Raw genomic sequence first — 21986 nt, 5'->3', positions numbered from 1 at the left:
AGTGGGGGTTCTAATTTTTGACCTTCAAATTAACAAAAATCCTATTTCTTTACAAACTATTCTAAATAGACTAAATAAATAAATTAAGTAATAATTAATTAGTTATTTAAGTAAATAATTAGTAATAAACTAATTTAATGTGCTATATTGAAGTTTTATTTACGACTGTTGTTTATGGATAAAATTTAAAAAAAAATTCTTTAAAACTCTAAAGGCTATTCTGCTGAGAATAAGTAAAACTGTTATGGTTTGCTTGTTTATCGAAAAATTTTGATCAAACTTGGTATATTTGTTTAATTTATACTATTAATAATAATATAATTATACTATTTAATTTAAGCTATTAATATTTTACTAACAATACACCTTTTTACCCTGCTTGTAGCAGTAAACCTAGGTAATTGTTAAACCTAATGTGTTTTAAATAGATTGAATTGAAAATTAAAACAGGCAAATAGAAATTCATGTATACTGCAGGTTTGCTAAAACAGGGGTGTTTTGAATTTTGTTAGCAGCTTGTTATTATTTTAGGGAATTTTTCTGTACGTTTTTTTCATGAACATACAATGACAAAACTTGATTTTAATATTTATTTAAATTATCAATTCAATCAATTAAAGTTCGCTGACTATACAGGTTTGCTGCAAGGGATGTATTGATATAATATTTTGCATTTTTATTAGTGGTCGCATTTGAATTTGAATTGTGGCTAGGGATTCAGCAGCTAATTATTTCTTTTTACCTAATTTAAATACATATTACAGTATATTTAGTTTGATTGTTATATTTATGTACCGGAATGCAAGTCCTGCTGACGAATATACTCCACAACCCTTTTTCGTAAATTTTTGACAAATTCCATATGATTGGGGTTAATGGGGGAAGAGAGTCCAAGCTGGTGAAGGACAGCTGAGAAGAGGCAATGACCGTCGCCAGGCATCACGACAACGGTCACAATTCCCTCGTGTACTCTGACTGTCTCTTCCCTCAGTGCAGAAGGTTGTGGTGGAGCAGGAGTCTTGGGTTGGTGAAGTGGGGATGGAGCAGGTGCAGGTGGTGGTGGTGGAGCAGGTGCAGGTGGTGGTGGTGGAGGAGGTACAGGTGGTGGTGGTGGAGCAGGTACAGGTGGTGATGGTGGAGCAGGTGCAGGTGGTGGTTGTGGATTAGGTACAGGTGGTGGGGATGGAGCAGGTGCAGGTGGTTGTGGACACCTCACAGGTATAAATGATGACAACCGAAAGGGCAAACCCTGAGCCATCTTCATGATGTTACCCTCTGCTTGCAGTTTGTCCTGATGGTAAAATATTGCAATATAATAAAACTTTATTACATTCTTATTATTTTTTAAAATATTTCGTGATCTTGGGGGTTTGAGATTGTCATTCCACAAAAAATCCATTTTGATAGGTAATGAAAGTATAATAAACTTGCTATATTTATATTTATTTTAAATAGGTACCTACTTGTTTTAATGATTATTTTAATTAAAAATGTTACTCTTTATTAAGTTTATAAAATTCGAAAATAGTTTATTTATATCTATAATATTATGACCACGATTTGATTTCTGTATTTTTGTTTGGATCGGATGTATGCTAAGTTTTATACATGTTTAAAACATACATACAATTTAACTTAGGCTGAAATTTTACACAAAGGTAGATTTGGAATTTGTTTGTAGACAAATAGGTATTCACTTCCATGAAATCTTTTCAGATGCTACATGAACGTACTTTAGGGGAATTTAAACATTCAAATATCTATATGTAGAAACTACAATTTGACATTTCGAAGAGAATAAAAATAATATTGATTTGAATGTAAATTCAATTTTCCCATAATTAAGGTCAACTGTCCTGTTCAAAAATTTGGTTGCTGCTAGCTTTTTATAAGATAAAAAATCAAGAATATATGAATCAACAGATATAAAAGCCTATAATTTTAATTAATCAAATTCATCCATTACTATTGAATGAATTAAATATTTTCATCACAACTGCCCTGGCATTAAAAAACACAACCAAAAAGGAACATAACCCAGTTAGGGAGAATATTTTATTCAATTAATTAACCAAATACGGATTAAACTTGTAATCTATATATGTGGGGAAATAAGTACAGTATAAAAAAGATTACAGTATCATTCTATTTTATTAATTGGAAATACATTAATTAATGTATATTGTATATTATGTATACTTATTTCGTCACAAAAGTGCTAACCTTCAAAGAATTCTTATGATGCAAATCATCCAGTCGCTTTCTGATAAATGGTGGATTGATTGCCAATCCATCCAATGTCTTGCAGCGAGAGAGAGCAACGTAGGAGAGACCGATCGTGAACTCTGTACGCCCCAAGTCCACGACAACCTAATAATAATTTAAAAGTATTACATAAAAACCAAATAATTCATTTTAACTTTTCTGTTAGAAAGTTGAATCTCTAAGCATCTGTTATTTTAGACGTTTAAAATTTTAACGAACTATTCTCTTTATTACTATTGTGCTGACTGACAATATATATACAGTCATATACATATTAAAATGAACTAATAGTGTTTTTTGGCATATAGGGGCTTCAAAACGAATATGTATAACGGTTTCAATCTTAAAGGCTTACCACACAACCTATGGTAATAGATTCTTGTCCATAAGGGAAATTCAATAAAATGGGGGTTTTATAGACTTGTCGATTATATTTTGATTTAGCTCAGTTGAGGAGGTATGATTTCAAATATTTTACGATAAATTTTACATAGGTATTTCATTTATATTATATAAGTCTAAAAGTTATTAGTTTCTTGTTTGGAAATTAAACAGATTCTTTGATAAACTTTACATGATTTTATATATGTAGATTGTTATTACTCGTAAACAACACATAGACCTATTTTTGCTATTGAAATACACTTTGGCAAACCTTATCCAGGCCCTAATGTTTGAAATTTAGATGATTAAAAAATAATAAAAGTAATTTATTTATATATTGAAATGGAAACTTAATATATGTTGGTATATTTTAACGGATTTATAAAGCAGGTACAGGAATTATGAATAGCAAATCAAACTGTAAATGTTTGAAATTATTTGGACGTGCACCATAAATTATAGTAATTATAGTATATGGAATTGTCTAGGTATACGAACCTAGCAAATTAAATGCAAACGTAACTGTAGATTGATAAATACTATTGCCTTTAAATATAATGAAGAATTGCCATAGTATTAACGTCATGTATATAATAAAAATACATTATAGCTATTTATTTTTGGAATAATAATTTATATTCCGCCTAAAATCAAATGACAACTTACCCGGTCGTATGTTTGGCCTTGAGATTGGTGGACTGTGCTTGCCCAAGCCAGATCCAAAGGAATCTGCTCTCTTGTGCAAGTTGCATTTCCTTTCTTCCATGATCTTATTATCGGAGAGATCGGAAATGAATCTCGCTGCATCCTCGGTCCAGAATAATTGGCGAAATTCACCATGACAGCTATTGGTAGATCATTTGGGGTGGATTTTCCAGACTCATATACAATTGCCACGACTTCGCCGATGGCGCCGTTGACGAGCCCAGAAGCCACCCACAAGTTGGCCTTGAGCACAACTAAAGCTCCTTCCGCGAGGTAGACCACCTTCTGGAGACCTCCAGCGTCATCGCTAGTTCCCTGACTTGCCACCAAGTTGTTGTGTTTAGCAGGGATGCGAGCTACTGGGGAATGCAGGCCTAGTAGTCGGTTTAGGTTGAAAGCTTTAGCCGTCATTCTCAGGGAAAAGATGTGAATGGCATCGTTGAAGTTTCGTCGTTCTTCTTCCGTCAAGTTGATATAAAAGCGGTTACTGAAAACTGCATATGTTGCGACCGTGCAACAACCCCTGGCAACCTCGTCAAGGGCTTGCCTATAAAAATAATTATAAATTATGTAATGGTTTATTGTTGTTCTCAAAACTATGTTATTTTTTTAGTAAAGAGTCACAGTATATTTACATATGAAATGCTTATATGACATACACATTAAAAAATTAAGAATTTCCATAGTATACATGAAATTATATACTATTAATATATATCATCTATATATTAATAGGCAAGAAAATCTCTTATATTTTTTTTCTCAGCTCGTTTGCATCGCAGGGAACATCTACGCATATTGTTAGAAAGATATTTTACTGTAGATGTGCAGAATCTCTTTAATGATAAAGGCAAAAATAAGCACATAAAATTAATTTAAAATAAATGACATGGGCCTTATAGGTTGCCATGCTGGTGCCGAAATCTACATCTACAAAAGACGAAGTGCGTTTGTATATATATGACATATGGACTCCGAAACCCAGAGATTTTTAAGAGGTCCAGTGTCAGACTTTGGAATGACAATGTTTACAAGTAAATATAATTTAAGCATATGATTACATTCACCAACTGTTTTGTAGGTTTGAATAATCACAAAATTCTGCATTAGTCATAATTTGAAATAGTGCCACACTGTTTCCACAGAATGCTTCACAGAAATATGTTTACTAATATGTAAGTAGCTGTTTCAGTTTAACTAAAATGTTTCAAGTATTGTCCATAAAGTAGGGCTTTATATCCCGTTGCAAGGCATGGGGTCAGCCGCTAGTATGAAATACTATTATTCAATTTAGCCATAATTCAATATTTACACTATGAAATGCCATAATAATAATTGTCAAAGTTTTTTTTATCGAAATCATGGGCTTACCTAAAGGTGTTATCAGTCTGTCTCATTGACTGAGTCAAGACAACAGCATGTTGGAACTGAGACACAGCAAATGCTCCTTTTATTTCAAGTTCACTCTTTGCTGATGGGGAATAGAGTGGTTTGCTTGCAACTGGGGGTAGCTGTCTGATGTCTCCTATGAGGTAGATACGAATCCCTCCAAAAATCTAAAAATTAATAAATAATTATAAACAAGGTCAGCTAGTTTGGTTAGATTTATTTTATATCCATAAGCAATCTATATAGGTAATTAATATTGTACTACAATTAGAGCTTTAAATTTCACTTAAACCCAAAAAATTCTCAAATAATATTATTTTTTCAGAATTGAGAAAGAGAATGCAATTCTAATACTAAAATGTTAATAATTTCTACCTCTGGTACACAAAATATATTTTCTTATATTTTCTGACATTTTCTTTATTTAATTAAAAAACAAGATTTTGAACTTAAAAAAAATGTGTGTTAGAAGGTGGAAAAAAATGTTTAATCACAATAGTTCCAAACCTGTGTATAACTCAATATAGGGCTGAGGAGAGTAATAACAATAGTTCAAACTGAATAATAATTTTTCAATGTGATGTGATATGTTATTAGTAAATGCCAAAAACAAAATTCATTATAAAACTTTTATATAAATTACTACCTGAGAGTTACACTGAGGCTTGGATTCTGCACATCTTTGCTCTATCATCCCAAAAAGTGAAAGTCCTATCATCGAATACTCATCGATGATGATGAAACGGATCTTATCCATGTCTTCAAGGAATCTGTAAAGTATTTAATTTTTTATTTTGTTGAACGTAAACGTAATATAAATACCCCCACTGCAACAAATTTGCAGATTAAGCAAATTTGCATTTGCCTGGATATCTCATTAAAAAGACATTATTAATTTTCAATATCTAAATAACATAGTTTAACGAGTTCTTAGGTTTGCTGCTACAGAGAAGGGAAGAGGTAATTTTACTAAATGTTTATAGTAGGGCCTATAGGGAAAAGTAAATTTATATGCTAAATTTTATCAAAATATATCTATAAAACAGCAAACTACATTTGTTTATTTATGCTCCATATGATTACAGCTTTTTAATTTTTCTCGAATTACCATTAAGCGCATGACAATTATCAATACACCAACTTAAGTTATTTGTTTTTTTTTTTTAATTCTATTTAATGGTTTAAAAAAATTTCTAATTTTTTGTTTTTAGGGTTGAAAATTGGGAAATCCAATGTTTACTCCACAAAACCTTCCATGAACCCCTTTTCCCTTAGTCCAATCATGCTGGTTCGCAAACTCGTTTGAATAAATGTATGTTTAAACGTTTGTAGTTCGTTCCAAATTTCATCAAAACTCGATCATTTTTGCCTGGGGCTATAGCTTATTATTTGCTATATCAGGGATTTTAAGCCATAGCAAAGGAGATCTCAACTATATGAAGCTACATACCGAGTTTTATCAACATTTATTAAGAAATAAGTAACATATAGCATTTTATTTGGGAATAGAGTACGCAGGTATGTGACACAGATATTTATAATCGGCGGATTTAGGCCATAATATAGTAGATTTAATATACATAAAGCTATAATATTATATTAACTGATATTATTAATGTACAGTATGTTTAAATAATAGGAGGTTATTTTATTTTTCTCCCATTATTGGGTCATATAAACATTGGGACAAAGTAATGTGTTTACCACTGTTGATTTTCTCAGTATATAATTGAAATATAACACTAATCTACACTTACTACTAAGTTGATTTTTCCCTAAATCAAAATTCAATGGTTAAAAGTATAAAATCCGTTTACTTAACACGTTCGCTACTGAGCGTCGCATATATGCGACGCCGCGGTCATTGCCACAGACCGAGGTATACATTTGAATCTTACACATAGACCGACTGCCACTTGGATAACAGTACACACAGACCACGGGCGAAAACCTATAAAACAGTGATCATTTACATTGTAATACGCTACAATCGTGTTTGTAAATAATTTATTCTTGTTTATTTGTATTTTTTATAGCCTTTTGTAATGTCGCATATTTGCGACGCCCGGTCTACAGCGAAGACAATAGTGAAAATTATCATAGTTTTCTTGAAATAGACTAAACGTCGCATATATGCGACAGTTCATTTTTTGTGTTTTAAGGTGAAAGTAAGTAAAGAAATAAACAGATAATTCAAGAACAGTTTATAACTGAACAAATATAAAAGTTACATAGGATAATACAGCATACATACTGCATACATACATACAGTGATGCAGAAAAGTAAAGACCAGTTTTTCCAACTATTATATGACGTCACCAATCATCATATCCACAGACCAAGCGACGCAGTAGTGCGTCAGACATCTCTGTAGACCACTGAAGGGAATTCAGTGCCTTCAAATAGACCTCTACAAAGATATAAGCAATTTAATAACATTAGAACCCCGACGCAAATATGCGTCGGCAGTCTATTTTAATGTGACTAGCCGTCGCATATATGCGACGGCAGTCTATGGGTGGAAACCGGCCGTCGCATATGTGCGTCGCTGGTCCATGTGAATGGAAAATTTCGTACTATTGCAGTAGCGAACGTGTTAAACTTTTAATAGTTTTTGATTTTTTCAAGGTACTGTATATTTTTATCAATGTTATGAATTAAATCACCCTTGATGCTTATATTTAATTTTAAACTAAGTATAAATTGATCAATATCCAAACAATTTTTCTGTACAATAATCTATGATATATTGAGTTAATTTAGGCAAATCCATTGAATTTTTTATCCTACCTCTTCTTGGCAGCTCCCTCGAGAGGTCTGTAACCTGACGTCCTGACTGGTATGCTCAAAGCAGCGTGAATCGTGTTACCGTTGATGTTTAGGGCAGCAGACCCTGTGGGGGCGAGCAACAGATAGCTAGCACTACCCAGGCCAGGAGTTTCTTTCAGGCGAGATGTCATAGACTTAATGACTGTACTTTTGCCACACCCGGCTTTCCCTTGTATGATAACCAACTGAATGGCATCATTAGGGGATCCATGCAGCTCTGCACTTATTTGGCTATCAAGAATGGCCAAAACCTAAAAATGTTTTTTATGTGATTGATAATAAATAAAACATGATGGGGAAAATTTTAGAAAACACTATGTTACACATTTATAATTTATCATCTACAGTCAGTGGTTACTGGAAACCTTGGAATTTAGTCACTTCAATTTAACATAAAACAATAAAGTTATCAACCCAACTTCAGCTAATCCATGTTTTCTTAGTATTGATTTTTTTCACCACTCTCGTGGTAACTATGAACCAAATTGATACTATTAATTAAGAAATAAATCTTTATATTATTTACTGTCAGAAATAATGAAGCAATTTTTCAAGGATCCATTTCTCTAAGGGTTTTAATCAAAGGATTTTATCGCAGATAGTATTTGACCCATGGCACTGTATACATTGTTACAATAATATTAATATTACTGTAATTCTAATTAATTGGAACATTTCATTTTAATTGAAAATGAAGTTTTATGAAAACTCAAAGTTTAAATTAATTTATCACCTGGCGCTGCTCTGCATTCAATTCTATGGAAGTGGACTGTTGTTCCGGAACTTCGATTTCAAGTCGTTTGCAGGATTCCAAATGCTTCCTGAGAAGAGCCGGATCATCAAATATTGCTGATGAGGCGTTCCAGTTGTATTGAACATCAATTTCGCGCCTCCCAGGCTCTACTTGATCAACACCTCCGTTCGGCATTTTTTTTGATACAGCAATCCATTCGTCTCCAGGAATTGCCTCCTGTGACGCTGGAATTTCTTCATAGTCGTCATCAGGAATTGGAATATCCAGAGATGGATTTCCTTGAACTTGGAGGAAATTGTATGCTTCTTCCCATGACTGAAAAGTACCTATAACAATGTGATAAAAATGAGATTAACAATTAGTCACATCTATCATTTTTAGTATAAACGAACTACTAATTAGTTTTTTCTATACCCAGAAACAAAATTGGTAAAAGAAGTTCTGCATTTTTGTAGCTACCGAAATTAAGTAGTTAAACATATACAGTAGTTTGATATTGCGTGATATAATCAATATACTTCAATACAAATCTATATATTGAAATAAGACCTCTTGAATAGGACTTTGAATGTTTTTCCATTAATTAATCAGCTACACTGTAACCGTGACTCTCAAAATTATTTTATCATAATGTACGAGTACAGTAACACTCTCGATTATCCAAAGTCTTTGGGACCGTGGTTACCTCAAATCCCGCAAACTTTGGATAAAATTGAGTATACTTGAATATTGAGGTTAGAAAGTAAGACAACTGTGGACGGTTTTATTAATTTAAATATAAACCAATAATAACGGAGATAGAATCACTTTTAAAAAGCAAATAAATGATAATATTTAAAATTAACTTAAACCTAAATATTAAAAATTATTGGTTTTTTCTTTTCCAAGTTGGTTCGGCCCTTCTACCCGGCTGATTTTCATAATTTTGACCATGAATTAAAGGTATACACGTACAGATTTGCAATCAAGTATTGGCATTAATTATCTGAAAAATATTTATGCACAAAAGCAACTTCCTCCTTGTACATTTCTTATTGGAGATTGGGAATTTATTTTCCTAGTTTATTTGGCTTCTACCCAAACGATTTTCAAAATATTGAGCTTAAAATAAATCTATACAAGTACAGATTTTCCATCAAACGTAATCATTCATTTACTTCTAATAAATAAATCATACATTAAAACTTCCCCTAAATCTTGGTTCAACTGTTGGTTTTTAACTCTTAGATCAGCGACTGATTATGACAGTTAACCACTGAGTGTTAAATAAGTATGAAAATGTTGTCCATTTTCAAATATTAATAGCATTCTGTTAATATTTTTTAATAGAATTCTAAAATACATAGTTGAGCATTTAAGCATGACTACCAATTCAGGTTTGACGTGATTGTAGCAATATACAAATTCTATCCTAATAATAATATAAGTGAGACTGTTTGGATATATGTATGGATGGATTGATTTTTGTGACAAGTAATTGCGAAAAATACTGATTGGATTGGGCTGAAATTGGGTGTGGTGATAGCTTACATTCCCGATTAACATATAGACTATTCTTATCTCAAAAATACTTTTGGGCGAAGCCCCAGTGGATCTGTAATTTCCCATGTTAACCTTATGAGTATTCCTATTTAAAAGGAACAAAATAATTTTGTTAACTGTTTCAACTACAGAAGTTGGTTCTATGTTATTAAATAGCATTAAAAAGTTATAAGGTATATCAACAGGGTGCAGCACTATTAGTTTGAATTATCATCTAATTTGAACCCATCCAAAATTCAAATATTTCAAGACCGAATTTTATACAAAGACATTGCGCTTCTTTGGTATATTGTGCTCAGGTGCTGGGTGTATATTGTGCTGCTGGGTTTGTATTCAGTTAGCATTAAAAAGCTCTAAAAAAATGAGAATTTCAATTTTTTTATTGTTCAGGGGCAGAAATGGAACATTATGGCTATTGTAGATGTGCTATACTATATCATGCTATTAATTAAAATAACCAAATATTCAAACATTTTCCTCTCCCTTTGCAGACGCAAAGCACGAGTTTAACTACAATGAGCATTCTAACTTGTATTCCAACCCCGTACGAAAGACAGGTACTCTGCTAGTACTATATAAAACATTAAAATTTAGGTGATTACAATTATCATGATTATTGACTGTGGTTATATAGATTGTAATACCTTTTGCTACATTTTCATCTCGCCAAGGGACCTTAAGGAGCACTTCCTGTCGAAAGAAGGCCTCCCTCAATGAAGGATCAGAGGTTATCTTCCTTCGAGGGAAGACACTAACAATAGCTGGGGCACGTCGACGAGTCCACGCTCCTTGCCTCTTTGGAACAAATAAACTTGCCACATCCCATAGTGAAACATTCTCTAACTCCAGAGGACGTTTGATGTACTTTTCTATGAGAGAGGTGTTAACGTGTTCATCCTAGAAAATAATAAATAAATATATGATTGACCTTTTAAGAGTGTTCATTACAACTATTGTATTTATTTTATTTGCTGTGAAAACTACGATTTTAAACTGTTACTAATTTAAATACGTAAACAGTTTGTTTGTGTTAAAACTCTCAATTTAAAATTTCATATCGTGGAATATTTAACATTTACTTTTTAACGTAATTTTGATGAGTAGTTCTTAGAAATAGCTTTTCAATAAATAATTTTATATAGATATCTTAGTTTAAAAAATCTTATAATTTGTTATAACAAAAATAAATACCGTAATATCAATGTTGTTGTGAGAAAATTTGGCATTTGACAAACCTAAATAACACTTTTCTTAAGCACATTATTCACCTAAAATTAAAAGGTTTATGTAATATTTATTATCTATACCAGTTAATGTTGATAAAACATATCAATAAAATTATCATTATGTTTTTTTCCTATACCTGTTTGATCAGTAATTTAATAATTTAATACACTTACTACATGTTCACTTGTCGGCTCTTGATGTACTCTAGCAGGGATCCACTCTCCTCCTCCGAAATTCAGTTTTACAAAAGCCCTTGATGCAGAAAATAGTTTTTTCCCAGTTGTTAGATGGAGAACTTCTTGGCTTGAGAAGTCTCTCTCGCTACAAGTCTGCACCAATAGCTTCTGTACAGCCTTCCTTGCGGGCTCAGTGTCATCTACTTTAGTTAGAATGTTCTCAAACATTTCTGCCATTGTTTTAGATTTGACCTACAATAATAACAATAATAATAATAAATTAACAATATTGTTACAATATAAAAATCTATGCAAACCTTATGGTACCAATTTTTAAGGGATGAACATTGTATAATGGCAATTAAAAGTAAATCAAATTATGTATAATTTTTACGTATATTTTTTATTCATTAGGGGTTTTATCTGTCAAATCCTTTTTTACACCGTTTACTTAATATATTTTTATGATCAAGGTGTCATTTTAAAACTTATAACCTATCCCATGTTATAATAAAATTTATATTAGTAATCTTTGTTCAAATTTTCATTACAAGTTTTCAAATTAAAATTTTAGTAAATTAGTGAGTTTTAGCATTTGAAGAAAATACCCAAAGACATTTATTAAGATAATTGTGCAAGCAAGCATATATACATATATTATACTTAAGCAAACATTACTTGTACAAGACTTTAGGAATATGTCATTGTAAAAAATATTATATTTGCATTTTTTCTTACCTCCGATTTACTGGCATATTTTGCCATATAGTTGAGGAAGGCATCTTTGGACATGACAGCCGTGATGTCCATGTTGGCTCGCCACAACTGCAACGTCCACGGGTTATATTTATTAAGAAGTGCGTCATTTCTCTTAGTTACAAGTTCCATGACTCCCTTCTCATTGGTGTAAACGTGGGTTATGTCACTGAGATCAAATGGGAATTTGTACCGGCATTCTAATTGGTTTGTCCTTTTATTTTTTCGGAGACAATAACTGGTAGAGCAGCGGGTGTGTCGCTGTACTTTATTCACCAATTCTGAGAGATCCACTTGCCGGTCTTCCACTTCCAACAACCGTTTCCGACATGGATGTATTTCTGCAAGTGGAGTGTTGAGCCCCGGATTCATGGTACAAATCAGGTTGTCGAAATACCTAAAGAAAATGATCGTTATAGCATTGAGTATTGGATACAGAAGTTACTGGGTCATAACAGTAGTTGCTATAGTTCATAATAAGTCATTCCATTAGTTTTACTTGGTAAAAACCACCGTGTAATCAGCAGAAATCAGTAATTTATACCAGCACAATCTGTAGGTTGCTCACATCAACTAAGACAAATTTGATTAAAAAGCTGGCGACAACTTTAAAATGGGGATGGAATGTCTAGTTGTGTTATAGTTATATGATTTTTTTCTATTCAAATGTTTTTTTTAAATATTTGTATTATATTATTTTGTTTGTGACAGTTGCATTCAAATACCTCACCTATTATAACAAAATAGTTAAATAACTTGATAGTGTGTATTAGTGAATTTCCCATATAGGGAATAAGCTATTACCGTAGTACTCATGGTAAGACCTGGACCTGGGACCGATTTACTTTATTGTTTTGAGCTCCCTAGAGGCCAAAAACACCATCCGTTCGAATTCATATATATATATATATATATGTGTGTGTGTGTGTGTGTGTGTCCGTTAGCACGAAAACTCAACTCAAACAAAAATGATCCGATTTTGATGAAATTTGGTACAAACGTGTAAACCTACATTTATTCAAACGAGTTCGCGAACCAGCGTGATTGGACTATGGGGACGGGGGCTTATGGGGTAAAAATATGTTTTTCCCATTTACGACCTTAAAAACACAAAATTTCACAATTCATTCCAAACTATTACGTAGAGCTTAAAAAAAACAAATATAATTTAGTATATTGAAGCGTTATTATGCGCCTAATGGTTATGGAGAAAATTCCAAAAAATTGTAAATTAAAAATTCCCATGTTATTCTTATGGAGAATAAATCAACTGTTATAGTTTGTTTGTTTATGAACATATTTTGATTAAATTTGGAAAATACATTTCTTACTAAACGACAGTATTACCGTTTAACAACAAAAAAACATTTTTATCTTTCTTGTAGCAGCAAACTTAAGTACTCGTTAAACTAAATATATTTAAATAGGGAATACATGTGATAATTTTAAAGAGACATTTGAGTGTAAATCCAATCAGGCAAATGGAAATTCGCTTAGTCTGCAGGTTTGCTGTGGCGGGGGTATATTTAATATCAAATATAAAAACATAAATTTCTGTATCAATTTGTGTAAATTTAAGCGTATGGGGAAAGCACTAACTTTTAAAAGTCTAACACTATTAGCATCTCCGCCGCAATCGTATACTTGAACTGAAGTTTTTTTACAAAAAAAAAATACAAAAGTTTTAGTTTTGGATGCAGTTTTTAACATGGAAATACTATATCACACATTTTCATAAATAAACAAGTTAAATTGTTGATTTTAATTTTTCAATATTAAGGATCAATACTCACCCAACAACCTGATTTAATTCCTCCTCTGTCATCTGTGATAGTCGAGTGACATCGGGCGCATCCTTCAGCCACAGAAGCATGTGGATATGTGGGCTTCCGCGATGCTGCCACTCGTATCGTCGCCAGAAGTCCTTCACACCAAGCTGCCTCGAGAGAATTTGGTCGAGAAAGAATTCTGTTCTTTCGTAAAAGAACCAACTTGGCGTAAGTGGGTTATCTGCCACAAGTCGACGTCTTTCAAGATCAGTTGCCTCAACATTGCCAAAAATTCGGGAAATATCTGGCCAGTGAAGGTCAGCGGCACTCAGTGTTAAAAACACTGTGGGCAGGCCAAGCTGTGCTTCCATGTCAAGAAGCTCTCCCAGCCGAGCTCGCCAGTAGGGCCGAGTACCTGTAATTTGATAACCTTAAAGTAAACTATTTATTTTAATATTGCAATACTTCTGTTTTAACATGATATAGGCTAATTAAAATAAAGTAATGAACTTTTTTATTACTTGATATTAACCAAACTAATGTAAATATTAAAAATATTTTTCGGATGATTGTAAGGCTACTACAGTATTCAGATTGGTAATACAAGTTCTTGATCAATTCCACAAGTTTTAGAAAGAAAAGTCATATTAATCCCTTATTATTCAATTTGTAAACGGAATAAAAAATGAATATTTTTTAAAAGATACTAAGAACGAATATGCTATGCATAAATGTTTGAATTTCTATACGTTAAAAATATGGTACAGAAACATTGTCAAGCATCTATGTGTAGTCAGTGACTGACAAATTTTTAAGGCTGTTTCAAGTAAAGCTTTGTATAGATAATAATTATAAAGTTGACTAAATAATGCCAATTACCTCTTAGCTTGTTTGCATAAAACATAATTTTTTTTACGATGGATGGATCTCGCTTTAGCATTTCTTTTAGATCCTTAATTGATTTTCCAATCAACTCCTCATGCCGCCGTACAAACAAATTGCCAGATCTAAGGGCGCTCCACCTCATTTCCGAGTTAAGGGCAAAAAACCTTTAAAACAAATTACACAGACTTATAATAACAATTTCAAACGTTACAAATATTTTGAAAATATCAAAAGACTTGCACTTGGTATACTTTGTGTTACCACTTATGTGATATTTACCTTTGACTTTAATATCTAAGAGAAAACTGTCAGTTATGCATTTTATAAACTACTGTTAAATTACTTCAGTTTGAGTTAGGTCAGGATTGTGTGAGCAGAGGTTTTTTTGAGGGAATTGTGTACCATAAATTAATCATTTCTCAAAAGAACATTCTATATATACATATTTGTATTTATTGAAAAATATTTAATTTCTATAATCAAATGTTCTATTGTCTATATGTTACGACGGGGATCATGGGTTGCCTCCTTTTTCTTAAATTGCAATGGATTTACTTTACAGAACCTACCATTTTAAACTTGTGAATTTTTACAAAAAATGTTACGTCAGGTTTTTTATTGGCAAAAAATATAATATTCCTCATATTTTCTGAGGTTTACTTATAGTGCCATGATTAACCTGGTTATTCTGATTGAAGACAATTATTAGGAAAAATGACTCAAAATCTAGAAACTGTTTGACTACTAACCTGAACCGAGGATCATTGGCAAATCGGTGGTCATGAAAGAGCATGAGGTGCTTGAAGTACTCAGTTGGGGAAATCTTACTCTCTCGAGGATTAGACAAATCTGCATTTCCAGTTGGGAATAATGCTGGAAATGCTTGTGTAATGTAACCCGGAGTCCTGAATTCCTCAATTGGGTTACTGCCGATGGGAGGCCAATCCAGAACAGCCGCAACTTGGCAATCCTGGTGAGGTGTCGTCATACTGGGAACGCTAGTTTCTATTACCTGTATAAATTTATATTTTTAAATTAGTTTAAAATTTAATTGTTTATTTCTTGGTTCTTTACTACTTTTTTAAACTAACCCCCTTTTAGAAAAAGTACAAAATAATTACAAAATAATACATTTAAATTATGATCTGCAATCACTCCTAAAGAATATTCACCAGTCTAGTGGATTTGCTATACACAAAAAAATCTAATAAATAATTGTTTTTTAAAGATTATTCTCTTATGCAAAGGTATGACTTCATGTTAATTTTTGTTTCGTAACAATAATGGGAAAAGTAAAATTATAAACAAAATCTTATCATGGTGTTAAAATACTGTACTAATACTTCTAACCCAAATATTAGTAAATGCAAAACAAGCTTATCTCATTAATCAGATCGGATTTTAAATAAAAAGATAATAATACCTCATTTTCCAAAGGATCCTGATTTTCTGACACCCCTTCTGATGGATCAAAAAATGAAGGCAGAAATGCTGAAGCGTCCCCATCCTCAGGCAGTAACGCCATATTTTCATCAGATATTGTTATATTGAAATAATATCGGTTATTCTGCTTGAGCCACATAAGGGCATTCTTGACCTATTGAATCAATAATTTAACTATCAATTTTCTTTCATTAATAATTGTTATGTGATGTTTTTAATAACTACACCACGTCATACTCTGATCTTTCTTAAAACATGCCTACTTGTACTTAAATAAAGCACCAGAATAACCGAGCCTTCTTTAGTAATTATTTACTCCCCTCTGGCTGGAAAACCTAATAAAATTAAAGGCACACTTTTGTTTTTAAAACAACACAAATACGAATGCTGGACGAACAAGATTAAACCATAAAAAATGTATGAATTATATCAATCTAACTTTATAGCATTCCAATTCCAGCTGAGTATAAAAAAACAACATTATTTTGGCATATTTTAGCTTTGCATTAGGTCTTTATCAGGAAACTGGTGAATAATTTAGAATAAGACAGAAGAAGAACACTGTCTATCTTATTTTTATTTTTAGTTTTACATATTGCATGAATTCTTCTTCGTATTTCTATGAGGGTTCATCTATATCCTATTTCAAAATAATAAGTTTGTTAGGTTATTAAATTGGAATGTAAACTCTAGGTTATTAAATGTGTTAAATGTATTAAAAAAAGTAGTCTCTAACTGCTAATCGCTAATGAAAACAAATTTGAACATTATACAAAAATGTACAGTTTGCTCACGGGACCCCTAGAAACAATTGATATTTACCTTACTGGCCCTAACATGGAAGTCCACGTAGTCAGTGGCACTGTTCCTCATCCGCACAACGATCACAGCAGACAAGCTGGTGATACGGTGAGGCAGAACGGCCGCAAACTCCTCAACCGCTTGTGGGAAGTTGATGACGTTGCCGCTGTAGCCTAGTTGGTGTCCCTTGATCCGGTAGACACTGACAACAGGATGTACTCTGGCAATCAGCTGCTGCTCAAGATACGTCAAGCCGGTCAGTTCCTCCGGAACTGGCCCCGGGTCCATGTCATTGACAGCTGAAAACTGGCTACAACGCTTCCCACAGCGTTTTTTTCTATGGCTAAGAACAGATTTTTGACAGTGGGGACATTTCTGCCAATCCACAGAGAGCATTGTCTCTTCAAATAACTGCTCCAAAGCTTCAGAATTTTCCCTAGTCTGAAGCCGGTGAGGCATTGACCGGAAATGTGCTGCGTTTGAGCTCCGGAGACGGCGAAGGATTCTTAGAGTTGACTGGTACTGCTTCTTTTGTTGAGAACAATATCGTCGTACTAACAACTGAGCTTTCAGCACTTTCCATTGGTGAGGTGTTCTTTGAATCGATTCTGCTCGGGCCCTATAAAACAATTATGATTTTAAAAAAACCCTGCTGTAATAATAATTCACTTTAAAATAATATGACTTTATTATGTTTTTAATTATTTTGGTTTTTATAGCTAGGAATCCAGTTTTTAAATTGTCTTATTTGATGAGTGGAAATGAGGATGTATTTGTTTAGCGATAAACCTGTGAATGATTTAGAATGAGAACAAAGATATGAATATATTCCTTTTAACTTACTTGTATTTAGATTTGTTTTTTTTTTCATACCAATAGTAACGTATTCAAAATAATTGAGATTAAAATATCCTGATTGAAAGATTGTTGTTTAAATCAAATATATGCCTATTTCAAATTTTATATTTCGTCTATTTATCTGTCAAAATTATAATGGAAAAGTAATCAGCCATTTAATTTCATAGTTCATAGAATTACGTTATGAAATAGTGTAATAACGCTAACGCAATAAATTCTATTTGCGTTATTGCTAATACTAAATTATTCAATATCATATTGTTTTACAATTAATGTTATTACTTATACTGTGTACCTGATATTGGCTTTAAGGATTGCGTCTATTTTTCTTCTCCTTGACTTTTCTTCCGGTGTCTCAGTAGCCCTAAAATAAAATAACTGTTATGCCTTCTGTGTAGATATTAGAGGTATTACACAAAAGCAATTACATAATAATGACATGTAAAGGGACAAGTCAAAATGATTATACAGTAGTATAAAAATTAAAATCCATGTATTAATTATAGAATTTTAATAGCAGTTAACCTTGGTTTAGCTCGAGATTGCTGGTTTTAAACAATTTTACTTTGCGATTTGCCCTATGGAAAGAAGCCATTTATAGCTTGGTATGACATAAGCACGGAACCATTTAAAACTATGCCCGAATTTCCCCTGTATGAAGAAGTTGTAATCGTAGCTTATGGTAAGACTGATGCCTGGAAAAACGCAGATGAGATAAGCTGTTATATAAAACGGTCTCAATGCAATTTTATTTGGCTAGAAATTATCTTCTGATACTGTACATGCAAATGCTTTGTGCAATGATTTGTAAGGAAGATTATAATTTAATATTGCAGTTTTAATCAACTGTATTACTGGTAAAATTAAAGTTGCAAATCTGGTTTGTTTAACTCAACTCTCCAAAATTATCAACATAAAAAATCGTTATAAGCATACCCCTTGACTGTATAATTATAACGGTAGTATTCTTTTTGATCATAAAAAAGTGTAAACGTTAGAAAAATGTATGGGTAAATTTCAAATATACAATAAAAATACTTTTCACTTTTAACAAGATTGTTGAAAATAATACTTAGGCCTACCTTTTTATAACCATCCGCTGCGCATGTAATGCTCGGCGGTGAAACGCCTGATCTGAAGTCTCGTTAGTTCTGGAATAATCAATAAATAGCATTCAAAAATTTATTCGTGTAAAATATATAGATAAATCAATACATATAATAATTCATGATTATATAATGTATGCTTTAGATATGGGCAACATTCATCACATTCCATGTTAAAAATATTAAGACAGACAAGACAAATTAATAGGACTTTACAAAAGATGTGTATTTATTTGGACACTGTTTACAAATCATAATAATTAATAAAACATATGTTAGTTAAACTGTAAGAAAGAAGGCAGGCATAGATTAGACATAGATTATTACATTCCAAATATTTGTTATTCACATTTTATTTGTATTTTGTGTGTTCTTTTTGATCATAAAAAAGTGTAAACGTTAGAAAAAGGTATGGGTAAATTTTAAATATACAAAAAAAAATACTTTATCACTTTTAACAAGATTGTTGAAAATAATACTTAGGCCTACCTTTTTATAACCATCCGCTGTGCATGTAATGCTCGGCGGTGAAACGCCTGATCTGAAGTCTCGTTAGTTCTGGAATAATCAATAAATAGCATTCAAAAATTTATTCGTATAAAATATATAGATAAATCAATACATATAATAATTCATGATTATATAATGTATGCTTTAGATATGGGCAACATTCATCACATTCTAAATATTTGTTATTCACATTTTATTTGTATTTTGTGTGTGATAATCTAGATAGTAAATAGCACGTATACATGGTTAGTTTAATTTAATTGTATGCAAATATTGCATCATTTAATGTCTTTGTTTTATATTTAATGTTTATATTAAACTGTGTACCTGATATTGGCTTTAAGGATTGCATCTGTTTTTCTTCTCCTTGACTGTTCTTCAGGTGTCTCAGTAGCCCTAAAATAAAATAACTGTTATGCCTTCTGTGTAGATATTAGAGGTATTACACAAAAGCAATTACATAATAATGACATGTAAAGGGACAAGTCAAAATGATTATACAGTAGTATAAAAATTAAAATCCATGTATTAATTATAGAATTTTAATAGCAGTTAACCTTGGTTTAGCTTGAGATTGCTGGTTTTAAACAATTTTACTTTGCGATTTGCCCTATGGAAAGAAGCCATTTATAGCTTGGTAAGACATAAGCACGAAACCATTTAAAACTATGCCCGAATTTCCCCTGTATGAAGAAGTTGTAATCGTAGCTTATGGTAAGACTGATGCCTGGAAAAACGCAGATGAGATAAGCTGTTAAACCGGTCTCAATGCAATTTTATTTGGCTAGAAATTATCTTCTGATACTGTACATGCAAATGCTTTGTGCAATGATCTGTAAGGTAGCTTATAATTTAATATTGCAGTTTTAAGTATTACCACCAAAGGTGCAAATCAATTTTTAACTCAACCCTCCAAAATTATCAACATAAAAAAATTGTCATAAGCATATCCTTTGACTGTATAATTATAACGGTAGTATTCTTTTTGTTCATTAAGGGTAAACATTAGAAAAAGGTATGGGTAAATTCCAAATATACAATACAAATTCTTTTCACTTCTAACAAGAGTATTGAAAATAATACTTACCTTTTTTTGGCCATCCGCTTCGCATGTAATGCTCGGCGGTGAAACGCCTGATCTGAAGTCTCGTTAGTTCTGGAATAATCAATAAATAGCATTCAAAAATGTTATTTGTATAAAATATATAAATAAATTAATTTATATAACCATTCATGATTATATAATGTATGCTTTAGATATGGGCAACATTCATCACATTCCAAATATTTGTTATTCACATTTTATTTGTATTTTGTGTGTAATAATCAGGATACTAAATATTGCGTATACATGGTTAGTTTAATTTCATATGCAAATCTTGCATTATTTAATGTTTTTTTGTTTTACAATTAATGTTTATATTAAACTGTGTACCTGATATTGGCTTTAAGGATTGCATCTGTTTTTCTTCTCCTTGACTGTTCTTCAGGTGTCTCAGTAGCCCTAAAATTGATTAACTGTTATATCTTCTTTGTATATATTAGAGGTATTACACAAAAGCAATTACATAATAATGACATGTAAAGGGACAAGTCAGATTCATTATAGTATGAAAACTAAAGTCCTTGAATTATTTGTAGAATTTTCATAGCAGTTACCGTTGGTTTAGCTCAAGATTGGAGTTTAACACTTTTACTTTGGGATTTTTCCCTATGGAAAGAAGCCATTTATAGCATGGTAAGACATAAGCGTGGAACCATTGACAAATTTCCCCTGTATGACTTTTTTGTAATTGTAGTTTCTATAGTAAGGCTGAAGTCTGGGAAAACACAGATCAGATAAGCTGTTAAAACAGTCTCAATGTAATTTATTTGGGCTAGAAATCGTCTTCTGATACTGTACGTGCAAATGCTTTGTGCAATGATTGTTAGGTAGCTTATAATTTAATATGGCAGTTTTATTGTTATTATCACCAAAGATGCAAATCTAGTTTGTTTAATTAACTGAACCATCCAGAATTATCAACATAAAAAATTGTTACAAACATACCCCTTGACTGTATAATTTAATAGTAATATTCTTTATGTACCTTAAAAAGTAAACATAAGAAAACGAATATGGGTAATTTCCAAAGATACATAATAACTTTTCACTTCCAACAAAAGCGTTGAGAATAATACGTACCTTTTAATGGCCATTCGCTGTGCGTTTTTTATTCGGCGATGAAACGCCTGATCTGGAGTCTCGCAAGATCTGGAATTATAATCAATAGATAACTTTCAACTAATATGCTTGTCTAATATGTTGTGTTATTTAGATAAATAAGTACGAAGTTTACATTCATGATTATAAGATATCGTCCGAAATTGGGCAACTTATAAATGTCCTTCTCATTCTTATATAATTATCTTTCACTGTTTATTTGGAGCTTATGTGTAATAAATTAACTTGGTGTAATAGGCGACTGCAAATGTGAGAGTGAGAGGAATAGGCCTATGAGAAAAAATATGCAACAATTCTATTGCCACCATGAATCATTTTAAGTTTTAATAAATATTCTTTGTGAAATGTAAAACTCTACCTAC

At 31.9% G+C, this 21986-nt stretch overlaps 1 protein-coding gene across 1 annotated transcript; it reads right to left on the bottom strand.

The window, feature by feature from the left end:
* Positions 1 to 872: 872 nt before the first annotated feature.
* Positions 873 to 21599, bottom strand: LOC128997621 (uncharacterized). Its single transcript, XM_054423260.1, has 21 exons — positions 21586 to 21599; positions 20488 to 20556; positions 19380 to 19448; positions 18867 to 18935; positions 18080 to 18148; positions 16948 to 17545; positions 16106 to 16279; positions 15432 to 15694; positions 14677 to 14846; positions 13822 to 14212; positions 12011 to 12425; positions 11270 to 11524; positions 10514 to 10766; positions 8307 to 8653; positions 7535 to 7824; positions 5390 to 5513; positions 4726 to 4910; positions 3316 to 3901; positions 2224 to 2370; positions 928 to 1291; positions 873 to 895 (listed from the first exon to the last, which is right to left on the bottom strand). The coding sequence occupies exons 1-21, from the start codon at positions 21597 to 21599 to the stop codon at positions 873 to 875; spliced, it is 4875 nt and encodes a 1624-aa protein (XP_054279235.1).
* Positions 21600 to 21986: the final 387 nt, after the last annotated feature.

The sequence above is a fragment of the Macrosteles quadrilineatus genome, unplaced genomic scaffold, assembly GCF_028750875.1.
Source record: "Macrosteles quadrilineatus isolate MER2022 unplaced genomic scaffold, UCM_ALF_1.0 Scaffold_6__1_contigs__length_79288215, whole genome shotgun sequence".
Taxonomy (NCBI): Eukaryota; Metazoa; Arthropoda; class Insecta; order Hemiptera; family Cicadellidae; genus Macrosteles; species Macrosteles quadrilineatus.
Note: the sequence above shows the minus strand (reverse complement) of the source record. Positions and strands in the feature narration are given on the sequence as shown.